Here is a 27,724-nt window from a genome sequence, read left to right on the forward strand (position 1 = left end):
AGTGAACCATTACAGATCAGGCTGAAATAGAAATCCAGAAAATACAAATTATATCTTAGTCATGTGCTGGTTTAGGACAACTCTCTGCACAGCTCTGGCTAAGGGTTCATGCACATGATTTTCAAAATCAAGCATAGAAAGACTGCCCTGTAGCTTAGCGAGTGTCTGTCAAGGTGCTACTCCATGAACTGAAGCTTCAAAGTGCTACTCCATGAACCAAAGCCTAATAATGACTCTTGAAATGTCTTCAATTGAAGGCTTTTTTTTTTTTTTTTTTTAAACATTATTTATCATATTTCAAAAGTGAGTATTGCTCCAAGACAAAATTCCAAAAATGTGTTTAATATATTTAGAAAGAATGCTGGTTTTGTTTACCATATTTTTTTTTCTAGTTAAAGGCACGATTAATTAGGGGGAGCTGAGTGGGAGCAGTTCTTCATCAGCAATTAATTTGCATAGATAATAGATCTCTGCATCAAAGGGTCACAAATGTGCTTTGCCCTGGGGACAAGGGCATCTCATTTGCTCTGCCCTGGTGGGAATGATTGCAGATGTCAGTGGAAAGGTGCTCAGCTGAAGAACTATTAATTACTGTTTTGTTTTTTTTAAGTTGAGTATTTAATTGTTAAAAAACGTTTCAGATTGCCTTTATGGTATATGCAGAAACTGACAGTTACTGTAATATTTATTTCTTTCTCAGAGATTCCAGAAACTTACCTGCTATCTATCACCATCTTACTTTCCTGTCCCCCAACAACTGAATAGCAGCATTTCACATATGTGCAGTTTTTAGATGTGTGTCTCAGCAATTCCATCAAAACACTATTAAACATCCAGATTTGCACTGCTCTTTGTCGTATGACAGTTAAGTCTGGGAGTTTGGTTCTGCTAAGTTAATGGAATGTCATTTATGTCATTTTTTGTTGTTAATGTAACATGAAAACATGAGTAGTGAATGGAAATTATCTGCTGATAGTATTTTAATGTTATGACTTTTTTTTTTTAAAGCTTTAAATGTGCCAGTTACCTAATAGCTGTTTGGTATTATCCTTTTAAGCTCTCTCACTGAAAAACACAGGACACCGAAGTAGGAAATTCCTGACAGCTACTGATTACCTACAAAACATATTGATTGAGATAGGAATGTCCCTTTGATTCATGTATCCCTCACTAGCATCTCTGTGAAGCAAAGCATGTTTTTCAATCTTATGATGCACAGAAAGTCAATGTAGTTTTGCAATGCTCTGGCTGTACCCAGGGCTTCAATTCACAACTAACAAAAGCCTCATTCCTACTGAGTTTTATTTCAGTCAGCAAGCAGGATGAAGAGAAGAAAATATACAGACGTGGAACTGGGCTACAAGTCAGGGAATGAATGGCTAGAAAAGCCCACAGTCTTTCAGATTTTCTTTGATTATTATATCTGTGACTGCATCAAAAACAAACCTGACATTCTGGGTGTCTGTGGCACAGGTTAGGTGACAATATATCTCCTTATCTTCTTTCCTTATGTTCAAGTCTAGGAATTGTTTCTTGATATAATTCCCAGCATCTTCAAATGTATTTAGTCCTAGTAGAAATACAGAAGACACATACTATATCTATACTGCCCATCCAAATTTAAATTGCAATTCCTCATTTCTTAAGTGAAATGCTCACAAGTGAGTAAGACACTGTTAAGGACTTTAGAAAGAAAGCAGAAAGTGAGACAAACGGGGAGAAAGGAGGGACCATAAATTATAGGAGAATTAGATACATAATTTGCTGCTGTTTGGCAATACTCCATTAGAGCAACTGCAGGTTTAAACACTGGTACTGGGACTCAGTGTAAGTCTAGAGAAGGATGAGACATCTAGAAGCAGGCTGTAGTATGAGGGCCCTGCTGGCTCCCATGTGTTTATGAAGGTAAAGTGACATTGCTCCATTTACTCCAGCACAGTGTTTGATTCTCCCAGTGAAGCAGTGTGCAATTTTGGGTCACTGTACTGATAGATTATCGAAAAAAGAAGTGAAGCAGCTCTTTGTCTGGAAGTCCACACAATCTCTCTTCCATTAATATAATTTATTGAAGTATGCTTTATTTCAGACAATTCCTATCTGGAATATAGGAGTTTAATACTAAAATACTGGTAGCATTTGTTTTTATTCTGGCACTTTCTGGCATAGCTTCATGTATTCTCTTACATTAGTTTGGAACAGCTGTCATTCTCTTTTTCTAGTAGATACCATTGTGACATACAAAAAGAGGCAGAATTCCTTTACAGAAATGGTTTTCCAAGTGGGGACAAAAGACCTGGTTGAAATATGTGAGTGATAACCCATTGGCTTCTACTGAAATAAGAATTGTTTTTATTATATAAGTCTTCAGCCATTTGAAACTTCTAGTTGTCTCAGATTCCTCTACTTGCAGTGGAGTGAAATAAGTGTCTCCAGAGACAGCTGACCCCAACCTAAGTACCCTGAGTAGGTGAGATGAATTCCAATGTCTTTCCCTTTCTTGTCTTTTGAGAAAAAAGGCTAGATGTTCAGGCAAGATGCCTAGTCTTTAAATGGCTATCTGTAGGTGAATTTGAATGTATTTTCTTCTGAAAACCCCAAACTTACCATTGTATTCAGGAAAGCAGATGTTCAGATGAACTTTTGCTATTTTCTCTTGAAAGAGGTCTTTTTTGTTTAGAAACAGCACGATGGAAGTGGTTGCAAAGCAGCTGTGGTTGCAGATGCTGTTGAACAGCTGAAGGCTTTCATGCATTCTGTTCTGTTGTGATGCAAAAGGTAAACACCAAATCTTAACCCATATGCAATTTTTACTGTAATCTTCACTGACAAGAACCTGTACAGCATAATAGCCTTTAAATTGTTATAAGGGAACAGGAACAATTCTGATGAGCCATCAGAGAATGCATTAGAACTAAGCAGCAAAAAGGATTGTTTCTTCTGACTCACCACTTCTTTATCTTCCACCAGAACCATGTCATAGGCACTGAGTGCAGCACAGAATATGATGCAGGTCACTCCCTCAAAGCAATGAATCCACTTTTTTCTCTCTGAACGCTGTCCACCCACATCAAACATCCTGTGCAGAAAAAAAACATGTACAATGTGAGGCACTAACTTATAAGCATGTAGTCACACTGCTTATTTGCTGAGTGCAACTAGAGAAGGATGACAATCAAACATCCATTTTGACAAAATAGATATTTGTTGGTCTATTTCCATCTCAGCAGGAGAATTATGTATTATTTATGGCTTTATATGTAAAGGCTTAAATATCTGCACAAGGCAGACAGATCACAGAATCACAGAATCACAGAATTGTAGGGGTTGGAAGGGACCTCCAGAGATCATCGAGTCCAACCCCCCTGCCAAAGCAGGTTCCCTACAGCAGGTCGCACAAGTAGGCATCCAGGCAGGTCTTGAACATCTCCAGAGAAGGAGACTCCACCACCTCCCTGGGCAGCCTGTTCCAGTGCTCCGTCACCTCACTGTTATATTCCTCTCTGTTGAGGAAGTTGGACTCTTCACAAGAGCTGAGGGCAGGACTTAGCTCTGCAGGCAAGGATTTTTCAGGACAGAATTCATACATGAAACATTCACAAAAGACTCTTAGAACGATGATCATGTGTTTATAGAATTGCTTGTGTTGAACTGACACGCTCATCAGTAAGGCATATGATTGGAAACCAGACACTGTTTGATCCACCAGTTATGCTTCATTGGCTGGTGTGATTTTATATTTAGTCATCTATTCATTGTCCTTGTGTGATCATTTAGGTACTGTATAACCAGCAGTCTGTGTTTATGTGTAGAGGTCTCTGCCTTATCCATCTCATTTAGTTACTGTTTAAGCAGTAAATCATGGGGAACATAAATTTGTTCATTCACAGAGAGCAAAATGCAGAGTTGTCCTTCCCTGCATTATTTTACTCCAGCTTTTGTCAGAAATTACTGTCTTTGGGTAGAATCATGTAAACCTTTTATGGACTTTTTGTATGGGTTCCAAAACTAACTGAGCAAGTTAACTCAAGCTTCAATATAATAAAGTTTAGTGCCTAATATAGATGGACCTTCTGTCAAAATTTGTATTGTTTTTCTTAGCATTAGATTTCAAAATTACTACTTATATTTACAGTTTTACAATGATAAGGAATTGGTCTTTCTCTTCACTATTTTTCTCTGTGCAAAATGAGCATTTTTCAAGTGCATTGGCAAGGAAAAACAAGACAAGTCTGATTCCTTGTGTGCATGATGATTTTTCCCTGTTCAGTATGTTGCTGAACTTGAACTGTTAAACCTAATCCCCTTTTGCATTATCCATTCATTTAAGAAACTGTATTGGGTCTTACATTTTGAATGTATTTCCTGCAGTATCTAAAATCAAACAGAATTCATTTTTTCTAGCGGTGAACATTGATTCAGTAGGAGAAAATCAAGTCAATAGTAATCAGAGAAATTTATTACTTGAAACACTTTTTTTTTTTTTCCAACACATCGATCCTCTTTTCTTCACCATCAGCAATACATCTGATCGAAACAAAATTTATTATCATTTTTTCATCCTTAGAAGAAATGAAATCCTTCCCAATTCTAGTGATGAATGACTTGGTTAGCTGAGAAGCAATTTGAGAGAACAGTGTTTTTAGTACATGCCATCTCCTTGATCTTTGTGTGTCTACTAATGTGAATTATTAGGAAATCAGGAAGCTGTTTTGGAACAACCACATACTCCCTGAGTTCAGTAGGCTAAACTGAGTGAGATCAACATAAACCATCTTGACTTTTGGTTGTGATTGGTGTCCAAAAGTCAACTGCCACTTTGTGTCTTCCTTGGTTTGTGGTATGCAACTCTGAAATCAGAGACAAAAAAGGGGGAAAAAAAGGGAAAAAAAGAAACTACAAAATTTAATCTTTGGTGAAGTTTTACAAGCATATGTTATCATACAAATATGTACTCCCTTCCTGCAAGCTTTCAGCATATGGTCCTGTGACTATTCATGAGGAGTCAAATTAAAATAGTAAAAGATCAAGGCCAGAGGCAAAGCTTATGGACAGTTTTTATTGTACTAAGCTTAGCTTGCTTAGTTCTTATCTTGTCACTCCAGAACTTAACATGCTGAAGTCGTGCCATGAGTGGTATATTTCTGATGTTAACATTCTTTTATCAAGATAAGCTAAGATAGTCTTGAAAGCTCTGCATTCTCCTAGCACTACTCATGGAAAATTGAGCCCCTCCAGGTGAGACTAGTTGTGTATTCATTTGTGTCAGCAGTACGTACAGTGAGACCTGAATAAATAAAATAAAACTTGCCTGATTTCAGTGAGACTCTTCCTGGCTTTTCAATGGACACTAGAGCAGGAGAGGACCTTTGGAGGTCAATCTCCTTTTAAAAATATTTCAGTGTATTCTCGCTTCTGGAAATCAAAGTCAGTTAATGAAAGAAATTAAGATAACAGGAAAGATAAATTATGTTAAAGCAACAACATAATGGCTAAGAAGATAGCAAATAAAAAGCCACGTTTCGTGTGGAACTGCAGTACTGTGATATTCAGACTTTTACAGCACAAAGTGTTTTCTGCCTCAGTCAGTTCAGAAGAGGGTAAAAACTTCAGTGAATAAGGCATCTGTTCATGATTTCTTTTTATCCATGTTTGGTTTGTGACCCCAAGCTTCTCTGAAGTACTTCAACTAAAACTCATTCTGAGCACTGAAGTGTCCCTCTCTATATAGATGTTTCTATGGTGCTTATCAAACTAAGTGCAGAGTCATCAGGATCTCCCAGCTGTTTCACATTGCTCTGGCAATGCAAACTAGCTGTGACTGGCTGGTTAAGATGGATTTATTGCTGCTCTGCATCCCTATAGATGAACAAAACTCTCAGATTGTTTTGTAGTGACTTCATATTACTTAAGTCATAAAACCATCAATTAATTTACTTGCATAATACAACTGTGATGCAAAAAAGATGCCAAATACACTCTGTGTGTGTGTTTTCAATGTTATTAGGAACCTCTCCTTTGTTTACAGGCATTCAGATAGGAATCTTATTTTCAGTTCAGTTGTGCTAAATTTCATCTGGACCTACACACAATTCTGATATTTTATTCTGACTGGTAGCATTCATCTCATAGAGGGTTTGCAGTCTGATAATTTTATTCTCCATCTTGGTTTAATTTTTTTATTTTACATAAACTGTGGTTGTAACTGTGTAGATGTTCGGATTTCCAGTGTAGAAAGCAGTCTGAAGTACATTAATCAGAGAAAAAAAGAACAGTATGTTTATAAGTAATACTATAGTATTTGGGATTAAGTGCTGCATTAGGAAAAGATTCTTCACTAGAGGGCAGTGGTCATAGAACAGGCTGCCCAGAGCAGTGGGCACAGCCACAAGCTGCCAGAGTTCAAATTGCTTTTGGACGATGCTCTCAGATATAGAGTTTGATTTTTGGTAGTCCTGTGTGAATTTGATGATTGTTGTAGGTCCCTTCAACTTGGCCTATTCTATGATTTTATGAAGGCAGTTTCCAGACGTGACCCATTTATTGGTGATAATAATTTTCTTGTTGTACATCTAATTTTAGGATCTTATTTGTACATGTAATCTGATCTCAGTTTCATCAAAGAGTCTGTGTGATTAAGTTAGATAGTTTGGGAGATGTTTAATTGGCACAAGGGAAAAAGTAAGCCCTCTGAAAAATGTAAAAAATATAATCCTGATACTTCCTACAACTGTCTCTATGGACATTTTCTTGTCTAGTCTTATGTTCTTTAATGCACACTGTGGCCTTTAAACTAAGAATTAAATGGAATTCGATCCATAGAGAAAAGTGGGGCTGGGCTATAGAACAATTCAAATATATTTTAACATGAAATTACGTTTTTAGTTTGTTCACCAAGAATAATTAAATCTTGAGTATCTGAAGATGTCAGTTTTTTTCAGTCATATTTCTTAGAGACATTAATTTTGAGGATTTTTTTTTTCCTGAATGTTTTGCTTTTCACCTTAAAAGATGGCATGCATGGTAATACATAATTATCCATAGGACATTATTTTTTTTTTGCCAACAGTAATGTATTCCACTGTTAAGAGCAGTTATTTCTGTTCCCAAATGAGGAGAGTGAAAGGTTGAGAATGCATGCAGATTAGTAGTCATCAAATGTTTTGCATGCTGTTAAGGACTTTTAGTTAGGCAAATTTCATAAATGTCACAAGCAATTATTCAAATAGCAGAATACAAACAATGCTTTGAAAACACTTACATATGTAAAATGTCCTTTTAGAACCTGATATTCTGAGATCTCCTAATAACAGTCCATTATATACTTAAAGTTGGAGTGCTGATATTAAAATATCTTCTTTGGCACATACAAAAAGAAGATTCAAGAATATAACAACTGGATTAGTAGTAATATAATCAATGACTTTGAATGAAAAATACCTCAAAAAGGTAAAACCACATAAGCCTGACAAATGCATCTTTTGTACCTGAAGTTCAAGTCCTTGAAGGAAAACTGAGTCTCAATAATCCCAGTTGTTTTCACTCGGGAGTGCAAAACATCTTGCTCACTAGGCACGTAGTCAGGCATTGCTAGCCTATCCAAATCATTGAGATAACTAAGGAGAGTAAAAAGAAATGGTGATGGTGAATTCAAAGGGTGAACCAAGCACGACATATTCACTAGTCCATTCATATTGAACTCCTAAATATTTTCTGTAAATTACATGCTTAAATACTATTGTTTTTTATACAATCTTTATCCACAATCTAGATTTTAAAAATATTACGTATATTAAATGTCATTAATTTAGTTGTATATCATAAACAACTTTCTGAGAATTGAAGGTCAAGGAAATCCATGTTTTTCTCTGGGATGCTAAAAAACACCTTGTCAGGAAAGGGATGTTGTCCATTTCACTTCAGTGAATGGAAATTAGAACCACGGGGGAAGAACTAGACTGACTAGAAATAATATAGCATATCAAACCATTCTCTTGTAATGCTATCTTCCTTCCCAAGTAAAAGAGAAGGCAGAAGAGTTCGGAGTAATTCACAGTTGTGGGCCAGTTTCCACCTAGTTAGGGGTCTGTTTGACAAGTTTACAAGAGGAGGGTGCATGACATTTAAAAATAAATATTTTGTAATAAAAAACAGACGTTTCAACTAAGCTGAGAACCCATGAGGTTAACAGTCTTAAAGCTAGCTGGAAAAGAGTGGATTATCTAGTTTTGTGTCTAGCATACAGAGATAAAATCTGCATGAAATGAGAATCTGAACCAGATCTTTGAAGCCAGTTCTTGGCCTTCCCCCAGCCTTTCTCCTTTCTCTTCCAGTGAGAAGAAACTTCTTACAAATGGCCGAATTGAGTCTATAAATCTTACTGACTGATCTAGGAAGCAATGCAAGATAGTTTTTATTCAAAGAAAGGAAAAAATGAGGTGATATGTGAGTAGTTTTTTTGACTACTAATCTTTCTAGCTACTGACACTCAAATAATGAAGTAAAATAAAAGCAAGAAACCACATAACAGTTGAAACACTTTAAAGCTCTTACGCTGTCTCACTTGGCACCTTTCTTTCTATAGTGTGTATTTTATCTCTGGAAAAGAAAACACAGGTTCTCTAATGTTTCTTAGTGTTCATAATTTTTTTTTTCTGCTGCAGTAAAATTTGCTCAGCATGAAGTTTTGCTGTTCATCTTAACCAGAAAACTACCAAAACAAACCTCATAGCTTGCCATTATTGTCTGCAATATTTAATACATTTGTAAGTAAAAGCAAAAGCAAAGCCACTTCTTTATATATATTATATATATATATATATATATATATATATATATATATATTTATTGTAAAGATATGGTGGTGTATGGTTATAAAGACCATAAAATTCAGCTGATCCAAGTGCAATTGCAAGTTAATTATCTAATTAATAGAGCAAGAGATATCTTTGGATTCTTCCCACTATTGTAAATAGCCCCAGGAGGGCACCAATGGCAGAATGGAGAGCTGGCCAGTAGATTAGTCCAAATGCCAAATCAGGCTCACATTAGCACAATGTTTTCTGTGTATGGGTGTCTTGCTGAAATGATCTGAAGATAAGAATACCAGAGATTTTTTTTTTTTTTTCATGATATATCCCTGGTCTTATCTAAAATTGACGAGTTATTACTGACCAGAATCTGACCGTGCCTTTTTCTGCCAGGTGGAAGTAGCACCTCAAGCAGTTTCCCTGTGCAGGTACCTTTATCCAGCAGGAGGAGCTGCGGGAGCAGCAAAGGCTCAAGCTGCAGCTCTTGGAACGGACCTGAGCTGGAACAGCACTCTTCTTCAGGCCAAGGGGCAGATTTCTGCACTCCAGAACAATCTTTTGACAGTCATCTGACAATCACTATGCAATCATCTGTGCAATCGTCTAAGTGCATAGAGGATTGCTGATCCCCAGCTGGATCCTGACCCGCCATGAAATCGGAGCTGAACAGGGCTAGTCTCTGTTTATGTGCCTGCCACCCCCCAGGTCTCAGAAAGCAAACGAGCCATCAGGCATCACAGACCAAGATGGATGCTGAGATACTAACAGTCCAGGGACCACCAGGGCATGCAGCCAGATTCCTTTAAAGGAAACTTATGGTTTTTACTGGACTTATGTTTAACTGCTTGAAATCTTGAATGTATTGAAGTGCAACTTCAGGTAAAACCTAGGCTGTTTCAATTCACTTTGTCCTTCATTTTGTCAATTTTAGAATTACCCAGGGGCAACAGACATTTTTAAAAACAAAAAGTTAAGAAGACTCACAGAATTGAGCTATTTAGTTTTGCTTGCTTTCCTCGGTTGAATGTCTCAGATACATTATTGACATTATAGCGGGAGTAGCAAAAGCCTCATTCTTTCTCAGGTTAATGAGCAATAATTTTCATAGATTACGCTTGTGAAAAGTTCTAACTGCAGGGACCCCGTGCTGTTGCAGTAACAGCCAGGTGCCCAGCACCCTCAGGTTGTGTCACTTACTAGGCTGCTGAGTCGTTGAGCTCGTACTCTGATGCCCTTGCAAAGCATGCCTGGATCCCACCGTCTTTCCACAGTTGCTGGATGAGTTCAACCAACTCAGAAGACATGTTGCTATCATCCAGATTTGTTTCCATGCCACGGAGTTTCCTTTCATCTTCCTAAGAAGAAATTTCAGTGAATATTCTGCAGACATACTGTACTCTCTTTCTGGGTGTGCTTGGTTTACAAGGAATTGCAGTGTCAGGAAAATTTCTCTTTTTTTTTCCCATGTAACTGTGCTCACTTACGCATCCTTTTACAAGTTCACTTTCCATTAGTTAGTGCAAAACTTATACTCAGATTGTGATATGGAATTTTTTGCTTTTTACTGTTTTCTTTCATTCCCACATGGGCTCAGTTTCATCTCTCTTAGGTGTTCTCAGAAGGTCCAATTTTGAAGGAAGGCTTTTATTTTAAGACAGAAAAGCAAATCAGCTAAAATTCAGTGTAAAAGAGTAAGCATATTATGTGACTGTATTAGGACAGAAATATATAGTAAATATAATTATGAATATATTTGGGAGAAAAAAATTCTAGTTCTAAAACACGATGAGAAAGGAGGCAAAGGAAGTATATTTTTCCCTAGGAGAAGAAGAAACCTGAAAAATTCAAAATATTTTGTATGTATTTTCTAAATTCTTCCTTTTGCAGTCATTCCAAAAAGTCTTCATGCAATCTGTTACATTAAAAATATTTCTTTTCAGTAATGAATACACTAAAAATAATGAAAAAAAAAGAGTAAAATAGAGTTAAGCAGTGGGCAATTATAGACCATAATTCCTTCCAAGCTGTAGACAACTGAAGCAACTTGCAGTCAACAATTGCAAAAGTAAATATGAATTCTGACAGACCCTATTTTGTCAGGGAGTATGTTTTATTCAAAGGTGGAAAACATCTTCACAGTAATTTATAACAAATTATTTTAGGGATGTGACATATTTTTTACATTTCACTAGAAGTTGCAGTCTGTAGAAATGTTGTGAAAATCAGAGACTGATCAAAAGAAAAAGATAGCAGGTTTTATAAAATAGTGGTAAAATTAAGACAACATGCAGATATAATATAACATGCCCTATATAACATCCCCCTGGAGGCATTCGAGGCCAGGCTGGATGTGGCTCTGGGCAGCCTGCTCTGGTGGTTGGTGACCCTGCACATAGCAGAGGGGTTGAAACTAAATGATCAATGTGGTCCTTTTCAATCCAGGCCATTCTATGATTCTATGATTTTATGATTCTATGATATAATGTGGAAAAATAGAAAGTTTTGTTTAAAAGAAAAAAAGAGAACAGTACAATTGTCCTTGTATGTTCAAAAGCCCCACAAACAGCTCCATTCTGCAGCCCTATCCTACAGGTCAGTGCTGTGATCAGCAGACCTGACTCATCATTTCTTGTGTATGGAGCTTCATTTGTCTTCAGGGCTGCTGGAGTGCACACATGTTCAGCTTCAAGATAAGAATTGCCAAGTTCTTACCTTGATGTTCTTACTTTGATGTTATCACATATCATTTAATGTTTATCACTGTTCTCCTGCAGTGCTGAAACTGTTGGTTCACTAATGTATAATAAGAAGCCTTGAGCTCATTGGTTATTATGCAAAAGGTGGCAACAGTGGATTTTATTTCTTATGTCAAAAAGGAAGATAGCAGCAAACCGAGTCTATCATAGCCCTGGTTTATATAATGTGTAGTTTGCCTTTGCTACTTTGTCTCTGCTTTCAGTGCTGAAGATAAGCTCAGTCAGTGCCTTAGTGACTTTGGCCGGGTAATTCTTGGCCAGAACTCAGCAAGAACAAAGTTCAACAGAAATCAAGCTTTATATCTAAATGGTTCAAACTTATGTATGTGTAACGATTTCACAGAAGAAGCAAGCTAGTTTTGCATTTGGAAGAAGGGATTATGTTTAGTAAATGTGAGTGAAATTTCCAGAATCTTTAAAACTTAGGGCCAGATTGCTCTTTTGTGATTCTGGGAGAATAGAAACAAGGCACTGCATATGCCTTATACAGATGTAGTCGACTAAAGGCCTGTTCTGCCAATTACAGTGAAAATAAGGGTGTACTTACTGTGCTGTGATAAACTCACAATATCTGTATTTTCTGCATTTGGTTTGTATGATGCTAAGAAATAAACTGTGCCTATTTAACAAAAATTAAAAAGAATTAAAAAAATCAATTATTGGTTCTCCAGTCTGCGAAAACCCTTGGAAATAATTTCTATGAAGTTAGCATAGATTTTTGGAAGAAGCTTTATGGGATCTTGCAGTGATCCTCCTAACTTCAATTTTGTTAAAATAAATGCATGCAAAGGAAAAAAAATAGAAGTTTTATATCTTTCATTTGGGAATGTGCAGAATTTTCTGAAATTGGAACCAGTTGATATTCTGACAGACTTTCGAGAAATTCTCAGCAAGATCTGAATTTCTAACATCATACTAATCATTGCACTAGGAAGAAAAGTATGTATTTTCCTTTTAGCTCTTTCCCTGAAAATTCTGCAAGATTGACGGAAGACTGCAGGTCTTCTTACTGTAAATAAGCGGGCATTGTCAGTTTGTAAGAATCCTTCTTTGTTTTTTTAGCTCAAAGCTTGCTTCCTGAGGTATTTCTTGTGATAAGACTGACTTGTCTAGAAGATGAGTGATGGGTGTTGTTGTGTGGCAATCAACACCCTGTGTGGACAATTTTAGCTGTTTGCCTTCGGAAGACAGTGCTCAGGAGGAAGACAGTTTACGGGGGGAAGATCTAGCCTGTGATCGAATCACTCCAGTTTGTTATGGGAGGCTGGGGGATGATGCCATTGTATCCTGTGAAGGCAAAATACAAGTTGGTGCCTCCCTGCTCTCTCTTATCTTCTGGCAAGGCCAAGAAGATAGGAACAAAGGAGTTTCCTGCTGAGATCCCAGAGCCAGAAGCTGCCACTCCAAGAAGAACTGAGTCAACCACCTTGGGTTTGAGCTGTCACTCAAAAGACAGCTGACTCGAACACTTTGAAACCATTGAAAAGGGGCCATCATCACCATGGTCAACATTGTGGTTGCCATTGTCATCATCATCGTCAACAGAACAGCTCTGCCCGACGACCCACCACTACTGAAGATCAAAGACTGAACTACGAACCACGCTGGATCCACAGTGGTGACTATGTCCCTCTTGCTTCCTATAAGGACTCCTTGCTTCTTCTTTTCTATCTTTTCTGTCACCCTCCTTCCCTTCCCCATTGCCCTAATTCATAATAGTGTCCGTCCTCCCCTTCCCATCTCCCTAATTAAGATCTGTAATAAACTGGTCAGACCAACATTTGAACCGTCGTTTCTTAATCTCACGCTGGGTATACAGATATTAAAAGAACCTCTCTCTCCTATTAGTTGGAGCGCGATACAGTTTACTTGCCAAAAGAAGCCCAAAGTTGTATGATTTGGAACCGATGTACTGGATGGAAGTATGGTATTGCTAGCCTTTGCTCGAGGGCACAAAAGTGGGAACTGAGTTTCCGCATTTTTTTGTCTCTCTAATCAAATTTCTGATCAAAACTACTTCCTGATGAGTTCATGAATCCTATTTAAAGTCTCCTCATAAAGTCTACAAGGCGCTGAAATCAGTGTTACAGGCTCCTTTAAAGAAGTTGGACAATCTGGAATGTTTTGTTTTGCCTCAGTGTTCTTGTGTACAGTACTGCAAACCACACTAGGAAAGTCAAACTCCACTTCTCTGCAGTGTCAGTGTGTAAGCATTGCTTCTGTACATTGTGGAGGTCTCTGCCCCAGGAACAAGACAAAACTGAAGTATTCCCAACAGTCTACATGACATTTCCTTATGTGTTTGAGCCCCAGATTTCATTCTTAAAAGGGAAATACTTATTACAATTCCCAATATCAATAAATAAGTGCCTAAAGAGACAAGAAAAGAATTTTTTTTTTCTTATGTATTTTAATGTAAGGAAATCTTGTTGAATCCTAACGCAAACAGTATTTAGTTTTCCCTACTGTAAAGCAGATACTCACCTCTCTTGCTTTACTGTCATATTACAATAAAATGAACAATGAACTCTTTTTCTTTCTATTAGAATCTCCTGTTATTTCAAAAGAATGTATTTTAATACCTACTTAAAGACAAAGAACTTCATACTCACAATTCTAGCTGGGTTTTCATAACTGATCCCTAACTTAGTCATTGCTTTCACGATAGACAGGATAGACTGCACTGTGTTACTGTAAATGATAGGCCGGAACTCCATGCGTTCTTGGTATGTGAAACCATCTTTATGGATGATCCTGGAGTAAAAACAAACAAAAAAGTGTACAGGTAAAAAGGAAACACGAGAAAAGTTGGATCAAATTATTGTTTTGTTTTGTATGAAAAAGAACTGAATCCATCTGGCTCATGGAGAAGCATTTATCAGTGGTTAATCTGCCTATTCTGGTGGAATGGATTAACTGTGGTTTCTGTAATGACACAAAGCTCGGTTTTAACTTCCCAGTTCTAGTGAATAGGTAACGTATGACTCAAAGTAATGCTGTATGCCTCCAGTACAGATCCCCAGCCCACTCCTATGGATTCAAAGGTGCATAGCTGGAGTTAGATCTCAAATATTTTACTATTAGAATCTGCAGTATTAGACTTGGGCTCTTACATTTTTTGTTTAGTCACTACTGTTTTTAACTTGAATCTCGTCCGAACGGGAAAAGAAATGTAACTAAATTTCTGCACTGCAAGACACTTCCCAAGAAAAAAAAAAACACGCATATTTCTCCATGCGTTGATTACAACTTCCAGTTCATGAAATATATTAATATTATTATCTATAATATCTTTGGGAAGATAGGTATTATTCAGGAGAATTTGCCCTATATTGTAAAGGTCAAGGAACTTTAGCTGTCAAATTCAGTTCTTCAATTAATATGATTCTGAAAGAGGGATTGTAATTTCATAATGTTCCCTGACTGAACGATGGTGTGGGGTTAAAATTCTCCAAGATCAGTGTGCAGATTGTGTCTTGATGGAAAAAAAAATAAAATTGGTTCATTTGGAGGAGTTTGATATAGCTTGATGATGGTGTAGTGGATTGGGGATGGCCTAAGCTATGGTCTGTGTACAAAGCACCATGTAGCCCAGAGATCCCCACTGCTGTAGCTGGCCTCCTTTAATGAGTCAGATCACCTCAAAATCGAAATTCTTTGAACTCTCATCAGAAAATGCAGAACATTGTATTTAAGCATATTTTCTCCACCTTTCCACTTGCTACCTGTGAAAGTAGGTGTTTTTCTATAACAAAATATAAAGCAGCTGAAACTTGAAGCACATGAGCTTGGTTTGACTGCTTTGAGCCTCTCACAGTAGTGCCCAGAACAGGATGTGTGGGGAAGATGAGTGTTTTGCCTGGGGCTGCAAAAATCCAGGATAAGAGTGAAGGCAAGACCTTAATGCAGTCTCCAAATGACTATTTTATATGTTGTTTTCATGCTTTCCTTTGAAGAACAAAGAGAGGAAGAACATTTAAGATCTTGAAATAAAAGCAAGAATATGTAATTACAGAACAAAACCTTGTTTTTGCTGAAGGCTTTTTATGTGCTATTTTTTCCAATGTATATGTATTTATGTCCTCTGGAAGAAGATATGTTAGCCAGCCTTTTAAATCAGTGGTGAATTTTGTTGCTTTTATTAAACATCCATCATTCTTGTGTCATCTTGTTGTCACCTTGTTTTAAAATCCTTTCTTAAGAATGATATATGTATAGCCAGAAAAAGCTTTCTATCAAACAGAAAATCTTCCTTGGATAAAATAAACAACCTATGAAAATTACATGCAGGATGCTGAATCTGTGAAGTGTTTTTTTTTTCTAGTCATAATATCTAGATTATGTGCCTATGGGAAGAAAGATTTCAATCTCCACATTTTAATTATTATTATTTTCACACAAGGTGGATCTCTTACCAGATAGGTGGCATTGGTTCAGTCTCAGTGGGCTTGATGAGTTACCAGATAATTTTTTTTCTTTTTATTTACTGGACCGTTATAGTTCTGAGACTTACAAAATAGATTTGCATTGAAAATTCAAGGCACAGAAATACACAATTTGGTTTTAAACAAGTTATCTCACACATTGGAAATGTGAGAGTCAGAAATGAGGAGGTCCAGAAGAGCACTTTTATTTCTCTTTTTAGTTTTGCTCCATAACCATCCTAGCTTTTTGGGGGAGCTTGTAACACATTTATATTCAGAGCATCAGAAGATACTGTGCAAAGCTAAGTGGAATGTTTTAACTTTGATTGAAATTTTCACTCAGGGAAGAATGAGGTTTAGGAATTAGAAAATTATATTAATAGGGGTAAAATAAATCTAATTTTGGTGAGAATTTGTGTTTTCAGCAAATTGACTCCCTGTGTAAGTATTTATCAGTCTTCTCTAGAAAATGTTATACTTAACCAAAAAATCAACTTTTCTTAAACTGCAATTTTTCCCTTTTTAGGAAAAAAAAAAATTGGTTATGACAGAAAGTTAACATTTTGTGTGAAAAGGGAAAATTTTCATCAACATTTTTATTGGAAAATAGTTCATATTTGGGCTCAGATTGGCAGCTAATATATGTGCAAGTCTTCAAGTAACTTAGCTTTGTCATTTTCTGACCTCTCTTTGAAGCTGTTTAGGGTTATCTGCTTTATTAAAGTGTTCAGGTCAGAGGAACATCTTCAATCCTCTCCTAGTTTGTGAAGTTTTCAGCCCAATACATTTCAATGGTTTATTGCATAGTAAGTGTTTCCTAACTGCAACACTAAACAAAAATGAAGTCATCCACCACTGAACTGGAACAAAAAGTAATTAGGCAACTACTGAATGCATGGTATTAAATCAGTCCAATTAGAAAATGAGGTGCTTAAGTAGTAGCAAATTGGTTTTATGGTATAACAGTTTTTACTCCACTTTTAAAAATATGTTGGTGAAGATACAGAACGCTGAGGAAGATGAAGCATTTAGGAGAACTTAAAGTAGAAATAATATTTCTGATTTAGTAAAACATTTTTTTTTCTTACACAGAAAGAGAGTGGAGTCATGACTTAATGGTTACTATGCCTGTAATTTTTTCCTGTACAAGGGCTGCTCTGAAAGTAATGCCTCCTATTTTATGGTATTGGCTCATGATGTCAAAGGCAGATGTTGGTGGTAGCGTATAGAGGTTGAATCTTTCCACCAGTATTCTTTTGCAGTTTTTTGCTGGGTAACAGATGGCAGCAGAGGGGCAGTCTGACAAAATGGCATCTGACATGGAAGTATGTATGAAGAAAAGCTGTGAATTCCTCCATGTGGAAAAAATAGCACTCACTGACATTCATTGATATTTGCTGAATATTTATGGAGAAATAACACTACTGACTTCAATCTGTGTGGCATCATGTACATGTTGAACAGATTTCTACCACAAATATTCTTGCAGTAGTTTTATGCACAGTCACCAATTCTTCCATACCAGTTAATCCAAATTTGAACAGTGATTTCTGTATTTGGGCTTGTACAGTCTATTTTCTTCCCTTTTGATTACAGTATGATTACCCTGTCATACAGCTCACTGTATGGATTGACAACTAAATATTTTCTCATCTGAACTGTGGAAGACCTGAGAACAATCATTCTGGCCACTGGCAGGATCTAGAATAATAACATGGAAACCAACAGTGTTCTATGGAATTCAGTTTGGAAAAACAATGATGGAGCACTATTTTTATATAATGTCAGTGCTTCAATATTTTCATTTGAGATACAGTGAAATAAAATGAAGTTAATAAGGACTAAACTAAAATTGAGCAAAGGGAGATGATTGACATTGTGAAATTAAACTGTGGAACTACTTGCCATCGAATAATGCACACGTTTACATTGGTTCAAAGAGATTCAGGAGAAACCAGATATGAAGTAACTGAAGGCTTTTAAACACAATGATACCATCTCTGGTTCTCTTCTTCAGGATGCTCCCTGACTCACAGATCACCAGATACCAGCAGGTTATTTAGTGAAAGTATTACAATGTGCTTCCATGTTTGGTTTGTTCTGGAAACATCCTCCAATAGATACTGGAGAAGATGGGGTAGTAGGTAGGTGGATCTGTTATGGCCCATTGTTTTATATCTCTGTGATCTGTAACTCCTACCAAAGACAATTTTGAAGCTTCCCTGCTCTTCAGCAAGAAGATGTGCATGATTTGAGCAGATTTGATTACCAGTCCAGCTGTGTGCCTTAGTCACTTTGTGTTGTTGAATAAAAACTTGATTTTAATGATGTTTCTTTGCATATTATTCAAATAAGCATAAATATTGTATTAAGGCATTAGCTAGATGACTTATGCTACAAATAACAATTTCAACAACTGATATGAATATTTATGTACTTACTTCATTTGCTTTACAATAGTGCTCTTTCCTGACTCTCCAGCACCTGCAGAAAGGGAGTATTAAGATGTGATTGATACATAAATACATAGCAAATATTAAAAATACCACTCTGGAACAGAATTTTGTATCTATGAGGAGCAATACAGATGTTCCAGATCCTCATTGCACTAACTATAATCCTCTCTAGCAATTTAAAAAGATGAAATCTTGGACAAAGTATTAATTCTGAAAAAGGAAAGTAATTCTTTAAAAAGAAAGGAACATGCAGTCAATTAAAGCAAAAACATAGTCTCTTCAATTGTTAAAGAAATAAGGTAAGGATTTTATTTTGATTGTGTGACCATCAGCTGGGTATATGGGCAAAAAGAGATGGAAAAAGCTCCAGCTCCTGAGTGTTGTTCATTACATGATTCGTAGCTTCTCATCTAATGTGTTTCATGACTTTTATAAGCCAAACCCTCCGGTGTGTTTGAACAACTGGAAAAGTGGAGTATCTGCACGGTTTAACTCATGATGCAGAGGAAGCACATGAGCAAATGTCTTGATAGTGCTACATTGACTCTGTCCCATGTTCTACTGCTTTGAGAGGGAAACCTACCATGTAGCCATGTGCCATGTTGCAGATACAGCTTGGGAATGGTTCCGCAATAAAATTCCGCAGGCTCTTGGTTGCACAGACATTTTTCAGAAGTGGAGTTAACTTTTGGTTAGAGCACTCTGATGAATTTGGCCTTCTCATCTCACGCAAAGTTGGTAATTGCAATAGAAACCTTTCCACTGGAAATTAGTGTGTGAGTTTAACTAATTTTAATTTCTGTCAGTGAGATTAGTGAGGAACAGGACTTGACTACACCTGCCAAACGAGGGCTAGATTTTAAAAGCACTTGAAGAGAGGATTTAATTTTGCATATGAATCCTTGGAACAAGAATCATCATTGCCTTTTTTCAGGTTATCATTTACTTCATTGGACAGCGTTGAATACTTCTGACAAAAGAGAAAACCTGAGACATAATGACTGAATTTAGGGGCTCCTCAATGAATGGAAAAAGCAAGATAATTTCCCAAACAGATTTTGTAAATCTAACAACATTTAAATGACAGAGATTAATTTACTCAATTAATTTACTCAAGACAGCAAATCATACGCAAAACATTTTCTAATGCCCACAATTGGAACAGCAGAAAATGTGAGAGAAAAACATCAAGCCTATGCAAAATGATCTGATGCTGCCATCTGCCACAGTTTGAACAAAATGCAAATTTGCTATGGATCTTTTTTTATGTCCTCAATTCCTCTCTGAAGAACCTGGTAAAAACCTATTGGTGAGACAGCATTTGCAGCACTTTCTTTAGAGAAACAAACAAGCAGTTGTAGGAATTCCTACATTCATCTCATGGAAAGATCACAGAATCACAGAATTGTAGGGGCTGGAAGGGACCTCCAGAGATCATTGAATCCAACGCCCTGCAAAGCAGGACCCATGCAGCAGTCTGCACAGGTAGCTGTGCAGGCGGCCTTGAATATCTCCAGAGAAGGAGAATCCTCAGCTTCCCTGGGGCAGCCTGTTCCAGTGCTCTGTCACCTTTACTGTGAAGAAGTTCCTTTGCATATTGGTGTCAGGAAGCATAACATAGAAATGAAATTTCTATGAATTAAATTTAATAATTTATTGAAAATAAGAAGCAAAACATAGAAATGAAGCTCTCTGCCAGATCTGGAAGACAACGGCAAAATAGAGTAGGCAGTAATAATTTGTATCTTATGGAAGCATTTCTTTACCTCTGTTCATCTCTAATTTCATTAGATTGGTTGGGATTTGAAGGGACCTTGGAGACCATGAAGTTCCAACTCCCTGTTGTAGGTAGGGACACCTCCCTCTAAACCAAGTTGCTCACAGCCCCATCCATCCTGGCCTTGAATGCTCCCAGTAAGGAGGCATCTACAACTTCAGTGGACAATCTGTTATGGTGTCTCTCACCAACCTCACATTAAACAATTTCTTCCTAATATCAAGTCTAAATCTACCCTCTTTCAGCTTAAAACCATTTCACCTTGTCCTATTGCTACCTACCCTTATAAAAAGTCCCTCCCCAGTTTTCTCGTAGGCCCCTTCAGGTTCTGGAAAGCTGCTATACGTTCTTCTCGGAGCCCCAGGCAAAGAGAGAGCCCCTCATAAAGGAGGTGCTCTAGCCCTCTGAAACAACAAATGACCCTCAGACACTGACTTTTCTCTGGAGTGTTCTTTCATTGTAGCAGCATTTGTACCCCAGGAGATGGGCCAGAAACAATTTACTTTGCACCTGCTTCCTCTCTTGCTTCCCCTTCCTGTACAGCGGGCTCCTCAGGATGGGAGTGCAGGGCCAAAGCTGCATTTCAAAGCTCTGCAGAATCTTCTGCTCATGCGAACAACAGAAAAAACATTGGGTAGCCCCTGCAAGACTGCAGGGGGAGCTGAGGGTAGCTTTCCTTTAGGAAGTGGTGTAGAGAGAAATTGTAATCTAGCCCAAATTTTCTACATAACATAGTAGGCCTTAGGCTGAAATCAGTCTTGTCTTAAAGCTTGGAAAGTTTAACTGGCTTTTGAATAACAATCTGTGAAGATCTGTGAAGGTATCTGCCTGATGGGGACAAGTAACATGCCATTGCATGTATTTTGCATTTCACATGCAGTTGATTTCAAATTTATCTTTGATTTCTATATCTCTATTTGGATGCCAGATTTCCTGGAAATGAATAAAAATATGGAAAATAAAGGCAGAAATATCTCAGTCAATGCCTGAAATTCTTGCTGTGCTCTTGGGAGTCAAAAGATATTCGCTGTGACCTGGTGTGTGCTGCATCCTCTTTCACACTGTTCTTAACAAACAGACTGGCAGCCTGTAACTGCCTCTCTTCTTGGCTGGGATGTTTTGAACTCAACCTCCCAAGTTCGATGCTGATCTGTGCTTCTGGACTCACTGTGACTTCAGGGAAGACTCAAAAAGAAGTGCATTGTGGTATGGCTGAAAGCATGGAGCTGCTGCAGAACCTCACCCAGCAGCGTGACATGATTTTTCCTTTGCTCCAGGAAGTCTCAGCCTCTACAGTGCACAGAAGTATACAGATAGATCAGGAATAGAGAAAAAAAAAAAAAAAAAAAAAAAAGGAGGTGCCTTGAAAGTCAAGGATACTTGCCTGAATTCAAAGTAGAGATAAAACCAAGATGTCAGCTGCATCCTGACTCCCTCTACTTTCCTATGCAGAATAACAGACTGGTCAAGGTGTGAAGGACCTCGAGGTCCATCTGCTACAACCTCTGCCCAAGCAAGGACACTCAGAGCAGGGTGCCTCCATGTCCTGAAGACTTGTGGAGATCTCTGAGGAGATGACTCCACATCTGCCTCTGGGCAGCTGTCGCAGTGCTCTGTCTGCACAGTAATGATATAGTTCCTGGAGTTCAGATAGAATGTTCTTACAGTTTCTGCCTATTGCCTCTTGTCCCATCACTGGGCACCACTGAAAAGAGCCTGGTTCTGTCCTTCAGATATTTATGGACATTGATGAGATTCCTTTGAGTTTCCTCCAGGCTGCAAAGTCCTAGATAGCTTCCTCAGACTTTTCTCACAGGAGAAGTTCTCCAGTCCCTTTGTCATCTCATTGGTGCTACAATGGATTCTTTCCAGTATACCCATGTCTCTTTTGCACTGGAAAGCCTCAACCTGCTGCCAGTACTCTGCCTAATGAAGTCCAGGATATGTTTAGTTTTCTTGGCAGATAGAGTGCACTGCTGGCTCATGTCCAACTTGGTGTCCACCAGCACCTCCAGGTCTTTTTCTGCAGAGCTGCTTTCCATCTCATGTCCCCAGCATGTCTTGGTGCACAAAGTTGTTTGTCCTCAGATGCAGGACTTTACACTTCTTGTTCACAAACTTTGTGAGGTTCCTATCAACACATTTGTTCAGCATGTCACCGTCCCTCTGGATGATAGTACAATCCTCTGTCATATCAGCCACTCCTCTTTTTTTGTGTCATAAAAAAATTGCTGAGGGTACAGTCTGTGCCATTGCACAGATCATTAACGACTATGCTTTGTTTGAATATTTGTGGATGCCATGGAGAGTAACAAATCCCTTTCAAGATTAACGTCTGCTGAGCTGCTGAAGAAGTTTTTTGTTTTTTGTTTTTGTTTTTTTTTTAATATATATTGTGCTTCTTTTCTGTATCAAAAGAAATAGCTGTTATCTCTTTACAGTTATTATTTATATGATAATAAAGGTTTGGTTTAGGAAATTTTCCAGAAGGAAAAGTAAGAAAATAAAAAGTATTACCGCCTGAATATTTTGTTTGAAATTTGTTACGGAAGCCACTGACTTTCATGTGAAATGGCAAAAAATGGAGAAAGAAAATCGTCAAGTTAAGATCAGAACATGTGTCTCACCTCTGCCTGAGACTTACCTGTGGTGCTTAAAGCTCTCAAAATCACAGCTTTCTGATCCTCTTACCAAACTGAGCAAATTTATGCACAGAAGGAAACAGGTAAAGAGATCTAAGTTCTCAATTAGCCCTCTTCTCTCTTGGTGGTATAAAGTTCTTAAATGTCTTCCCCACTCATCTCCCCAAAAGTAAAAAAATAAATAAACTATTGTCTTCCAGTCAACAGGATTATTGTTCTCAAAGTCTTTGCTTTCAGAACAGATATAGATAGCAGCAATTTTAACCTGTCCCCAGAACTATGGTAATTGTGAAGGATTTGATTCATTTTAACTGTCCACACTTTGAAACTCTGTATTGAGACCCACTGTCAGAGATCTGTATTCAATGGAGGCAAATATTTGTGTCTAAAACTAAAAAAAAATCACTGGACTTTTCATCACTTCATCACATCACAATCATGAGGTAGACTAAATACTCTAAAAATGAGTACTTCCAAGTGAGATGGGGGTGGCCAACACTCACCACTGGAAGCTCTCCTGAACTAATAAACTTGAAAGTTGTAATCAACTTCAAAGTTCTAATAGTTGTCTGATCTACAGGTGAGTTCTTCTTTCTGTGAAATGTCGCTGTTGATATGTAATACTGTGAGTACCAGCTGTTGTGGTGTGCTTTGCAATTTACATGCAAATCACAGGCTGGCCTACGAAGTACGAAAACTTCAGGCAATGTGGTACAAGGCTTGACCATACCTATTTCCTGAAGCAAAAGAAATAAAACTTTCATCTTAGAGTTCTGGTATGATTTTTCAAAGTAAAAACATGCAGAGAGTAAATTTCTGGCAAGGATGGCCTTGGTAGCACAGCAGCATTTAGCAGAGAGGGCTTAGACCTCTTGGCTGCTAGGCAGCTTCTCAAGAACATGATAAAGGGACATCATTTTTCTATTGATTCCTCTCCCTGTGTGTGTGTGTTTTTAAACAGCACATTATCAGCTCTGTGTACAGAATATGTTTGCTGAGATTAAGGAACATGATACAAACAACTGCGTTGTCTTTTGTTTCTGTCTGTCATTCAATTTGTATAAAATGATGTATCAGAGGACACAACAAGCTCACAGCTGGTCATGGCTGTTTCTCAGAGACATCTCATTAACACAGAGGGCAAGTCCCCCACTCCTTCTGTCCTGCCTATCTCTTCTAAAAAGCTTGTAGAAATCGGAGTATTCCAGTTATGTCATTTGTCCCACCACATTATTTCCATCTTCTCTTGCTTATAACCCATGTTGCGTGCATTGGTGTAGAGGCACTTCAGCTTCTTGGGAGAACCTCACAAATTCCTCTGGGACAAATCATAAGTTCTCCCATTCTTCTCGAAGTGACAGTGCTCCCTGGTTCTTCTCAGTCACTCAGCACTACATCCCATTTCTCTATCAAATCTAGCTAATGTAGCTTAAAGTTCTGGTGATAAGGCCAGATAGCTGGCTGCCCTGATCACCAGCTGGCTATAGAAAAGTTGATGTGGTGCCCCTAATACACACTGCTTCAGCAGATGTTCAACAGAAACCTTCACTCTAACTTAGACTGAAAACAGGCCTAAGTTTTATTCACCTCAATTTTTTTTAAGACCAACTAAATGCAGGTTATTGACTGTCTGTCTGTCTATCTATCTATTTATTCATCAAGTGTTTTGTTCCTTGTAGTCTAGATCCTAACAGCTCCCCAGAAGAAAAGCCTTTCCAAAACAGCATCCAGACACAAAATTTGAATTTTTATTCTGTGTATTATGAATAAAAGTAGATAACATAGAAATACATACTATAGAGAAAACTGGTAAAAATGTATCAAGTTCAGATGGTTGTCTTGTTTCATGAATAGAATGTGAATAGTTGAGAATGAAAAATATCAAACGAATTAAATTGAAGTCTTTTTCATATATCTTGCAGCTGATCTCAGAGCATTTTATCAACAGAATTGTAATGCTGAATAATGTCAAAAATAAAAAGACTGTATATATAGGAAAACTTTCTGTGTTAGTGTTCTTAATAATAAATACATACATATTTTCTAGAAGTAAGTTTGTGTCCAGTGTAAGACAGCCCACAGTGAGTGCCAAGGTTTGAAGATCAAAATACATCATCAAGCTGCTTATCTTACAAGTTTCTTTTTATTCTCTAAGTTCCTCTTAAGGATGTAATGTATTTCCTTTGTGGATCAGTGTTGGTCAGAGGCAGGATGCTGGAATAAATATGATTCTAGTTTTGACTAACTTGAGTTTGACTCAGCAGGACCAATATTTTTTATATTATTTTTAATAACATCATTTCATTTTACTACCTTCTGTTCTGCTATCTGCGCTTTTATGCATTAAAAAAAAAAAGCCCTCCTAAGGGCTTCTGTAAAAATGGAGTGGACGAGTTTGGAAAACAATAAATTTCAATAAGTGATAACACGTGAGGGTTTTCTATTTAACCATTTGTATTGCTTAATCCTGCTGTAAATGAGTGCATATAGTATCATACAAAAAGTCTGTATTACATTCTGCATAATTAAGCAGAATTTTCAGAACATTTATTCTAAAAGCAACTTCTTGTTTCTCAAATCTTTACATTCTTTTACATTCTTAAAGATTTATATAATTTAAAATTGCATACTTAGAATCACAGAATGGCTTAGGTTGGAAGGGACCTTAAAAATATATATTCATCTCTCGTCCTATAATTACATGATCATTTTCAGCCCATTCCTTGTGTCTTAGTTGTTGGCTTCATACATATCAACAACCAGAAAGCATGCCATACTTGTGTTACAGGATTATTTTCTTCCAGTAAATTAGTACATTCAGAGAGATTCATTGTTCTAAAATTTTAGAGCAAAATAACACATCAGTGAAAGAATATTATCAACAATTTTTATTTTATTTACCCAACAGTAGTAGTTTGACTGTCCTGGCTTCCCTCTCTGCATCTTCCTGGAGTTTCTTTTCCAGCTCTCTGGATCTCCTGGCTGACTCCTTGCTCTCAGAACTGGCTCCACCGCCCATCTTGAGGTATTCACAATCCTTTCTTTGTCCCAACTGATTTACTTCTAGATAGACCAGTTGCTTTTATTACAGAAGGCCAATAGCCTGTTCTTTGAGAAAAATCTAAAAATCCCCGTTCAACCCCTGTGCTCAGCTTTCAAATCAAGTTGTCCATTTACATGTGTCATATGATCTGAAGACATTACAGTCAAGGATTTGCATAGAGACATAAAATGTACTGTTGTGATGCCATAGAACCAAGATGATGTATTCAAAAATAAAAACCAGGTCTGGATGGTTTTCTGTCCTTGTTTGGATGAGATACAGCCTCACTCATTTCAAATAAATATGCAGAATGTTTTCAAATGAAAAAAAGTTGGGAGCAGCTTAAGGGAAAAAATTTCAGCGTATGAATCAGTCTTTGTGCTGTGGAGAAAAAAAAAAAAGATTTATATGTCTTTGAAGCATTCTAAGTTGTCATAACTAAATATCTTTGTTATCTAATCGAGTTATTAATCAGCACACAGTATGTTCAATGTATTTTCATGTTATGGCAAGTGCATTTATTTACTTGTAATGATAATAAGTTTTTCACTGTGGTTTATAACATCTTTTATTATAGTTTTGTGTGATCATTCCTTAATGAATGTAATTGTGCTTTTCCATTGCCCTGTGATTATGTTATCAGTTATCAGTTTCAGCTGAGAGTACCACACCTTTTTATGAGGAGATAAGACAGGAAAGAGGTCAGATTCTCCTCATTGATGTAATTATTTTGCCTAGCTTTTTTTGCTCAGTGCAATTGCAATATAGAAGTGTTTTTATGTAATATGGTGGGTGCGTATGTTGTCAGCAGTGTATGGAGAAAATATACTCTGTTGTAATTCACACCTGGCTGAATTACTGTCAAGACTAAAAGATTGAAAATACATCATCTTTGGTCTCTTCTCCTTGGATTAAGAATTAAAATAAGTCTCGTTATTGGTATGCAGTACCATGCAATTAACTGCAATTTTATTCACTTTATATGCAGTATTTCAGTTATATTAAATGCACATATTTGTATAAAATTTTATGGCAATTTTGCAGTTATTGACTAGTAATAGTTGGTAATGCTCTGACTTCACAAGATTTAGCCTGGAAATAATATTTAAGGGAAGTATAAGCATGCAGGTGTGTTTGAGTGATATTAGATAAATTTTCAGATCAGAAGAAAAATGAGGAAGAAGATCAGAAGGAAAGTATTTCACTCATCCTATTCAACAGAAAAGTAACTTTCTCCTTCCAGCAATCCAGGAAGGGAACCAACACTGGGCCATGAAGGTGGGAGGGAGAGGAATGAAGATGAGCAATGTTCCTAATGAGTGATCCATGGGAGTAGGGGAGTGCTGCCTTCTGAGAAAAGACAGGCCCTCTGCTGTTCTGGTCCCATTTATTACTGAGTGTCACTTCCTACTTAAAAAAGACCACATAATGCAATAAAGATCTGAAGTTGTTCAGTACATGCTTCTCAGTGTAGCAGGAAGTCTGTTTTCAGTACTCTGCACTGCTTTGCCAGAAAGGAATTACCAGTACTTCCAACAGTTGCATTTTTGCATATATTTCTATAAAGGGTAAGATTGCTTTGTTTTGTTAAGCTTGTGTTCCTACTTTGCTTATTTTTTAAGGCAGATCAAAATAAGACCTTAATGCAGCTGTACTAACAACTTGTTTGTTTAAAAAATGAAAATAAGCAGCCCCCAAACTATTATATCTGTACCAGGTGTCTGTTTACCAGAACCATAGGCAAGTACTGTGCCCTCCTGGACTTCAGTGTTTAGGAAAGTAATTTATTAAGCATTTCTCAATCATTTCATTTTGTCAT

At 37.3% G+C, this 27,724-nt stretch overlaps 1 protein-coding gene across 1 annotated transcript; it reads right to left on the reverse strand.

Moving 5' to 3' along the window:
• Positions 1–300: 300 nt before the first annotated feature.
• GNAT3 (G protein subunit alpha transducin 3) lies at positions 301–26,280 on the reverse strand. The gene is made up of 8 exons (XM_052680933.1): positions 25,764–26,280; positions 18,429–18,471; positions 14,176–14,317; positions 10,005–10,162; positions 7,485–7,613; positions 2,947–3,076; positions 2,605–2,758; positions 301–1,570 (listed from the first exon to the last, which is right to left on the reverse strand). Exons 1-8 carry the CDS (start codon positions 25,879–25,881, stop codon positions 1,380–1,382), a joined length of 1,065 nt encoding a protein of 354 aa, XP_052536893.1. The 5' UTR covers positions 25,882–26,280; the 3' UTR covers positions 301–1,379.
• Between the last annotated feature and the right edge of the window lie 1,444 nt (positions 26,281–27,724).

This window comes from Tympanuchus pallidicinctus, unplaced genomic scaffold (genome assembly GCF_026119805.1).
Source record: "Tympanuchus pallidicinctus isolate F22 unplaced genomic scaffold, pur_lepc_1.0 scaffold19, whole genome shotgun sequence".
Classification (NCBI taxonomy): Eukaryota; Metazoa; Chordata; class Aves; order Galliformes; family Phasianidae; genus Tympanuchus; species Tympanuchus pallidicinctus.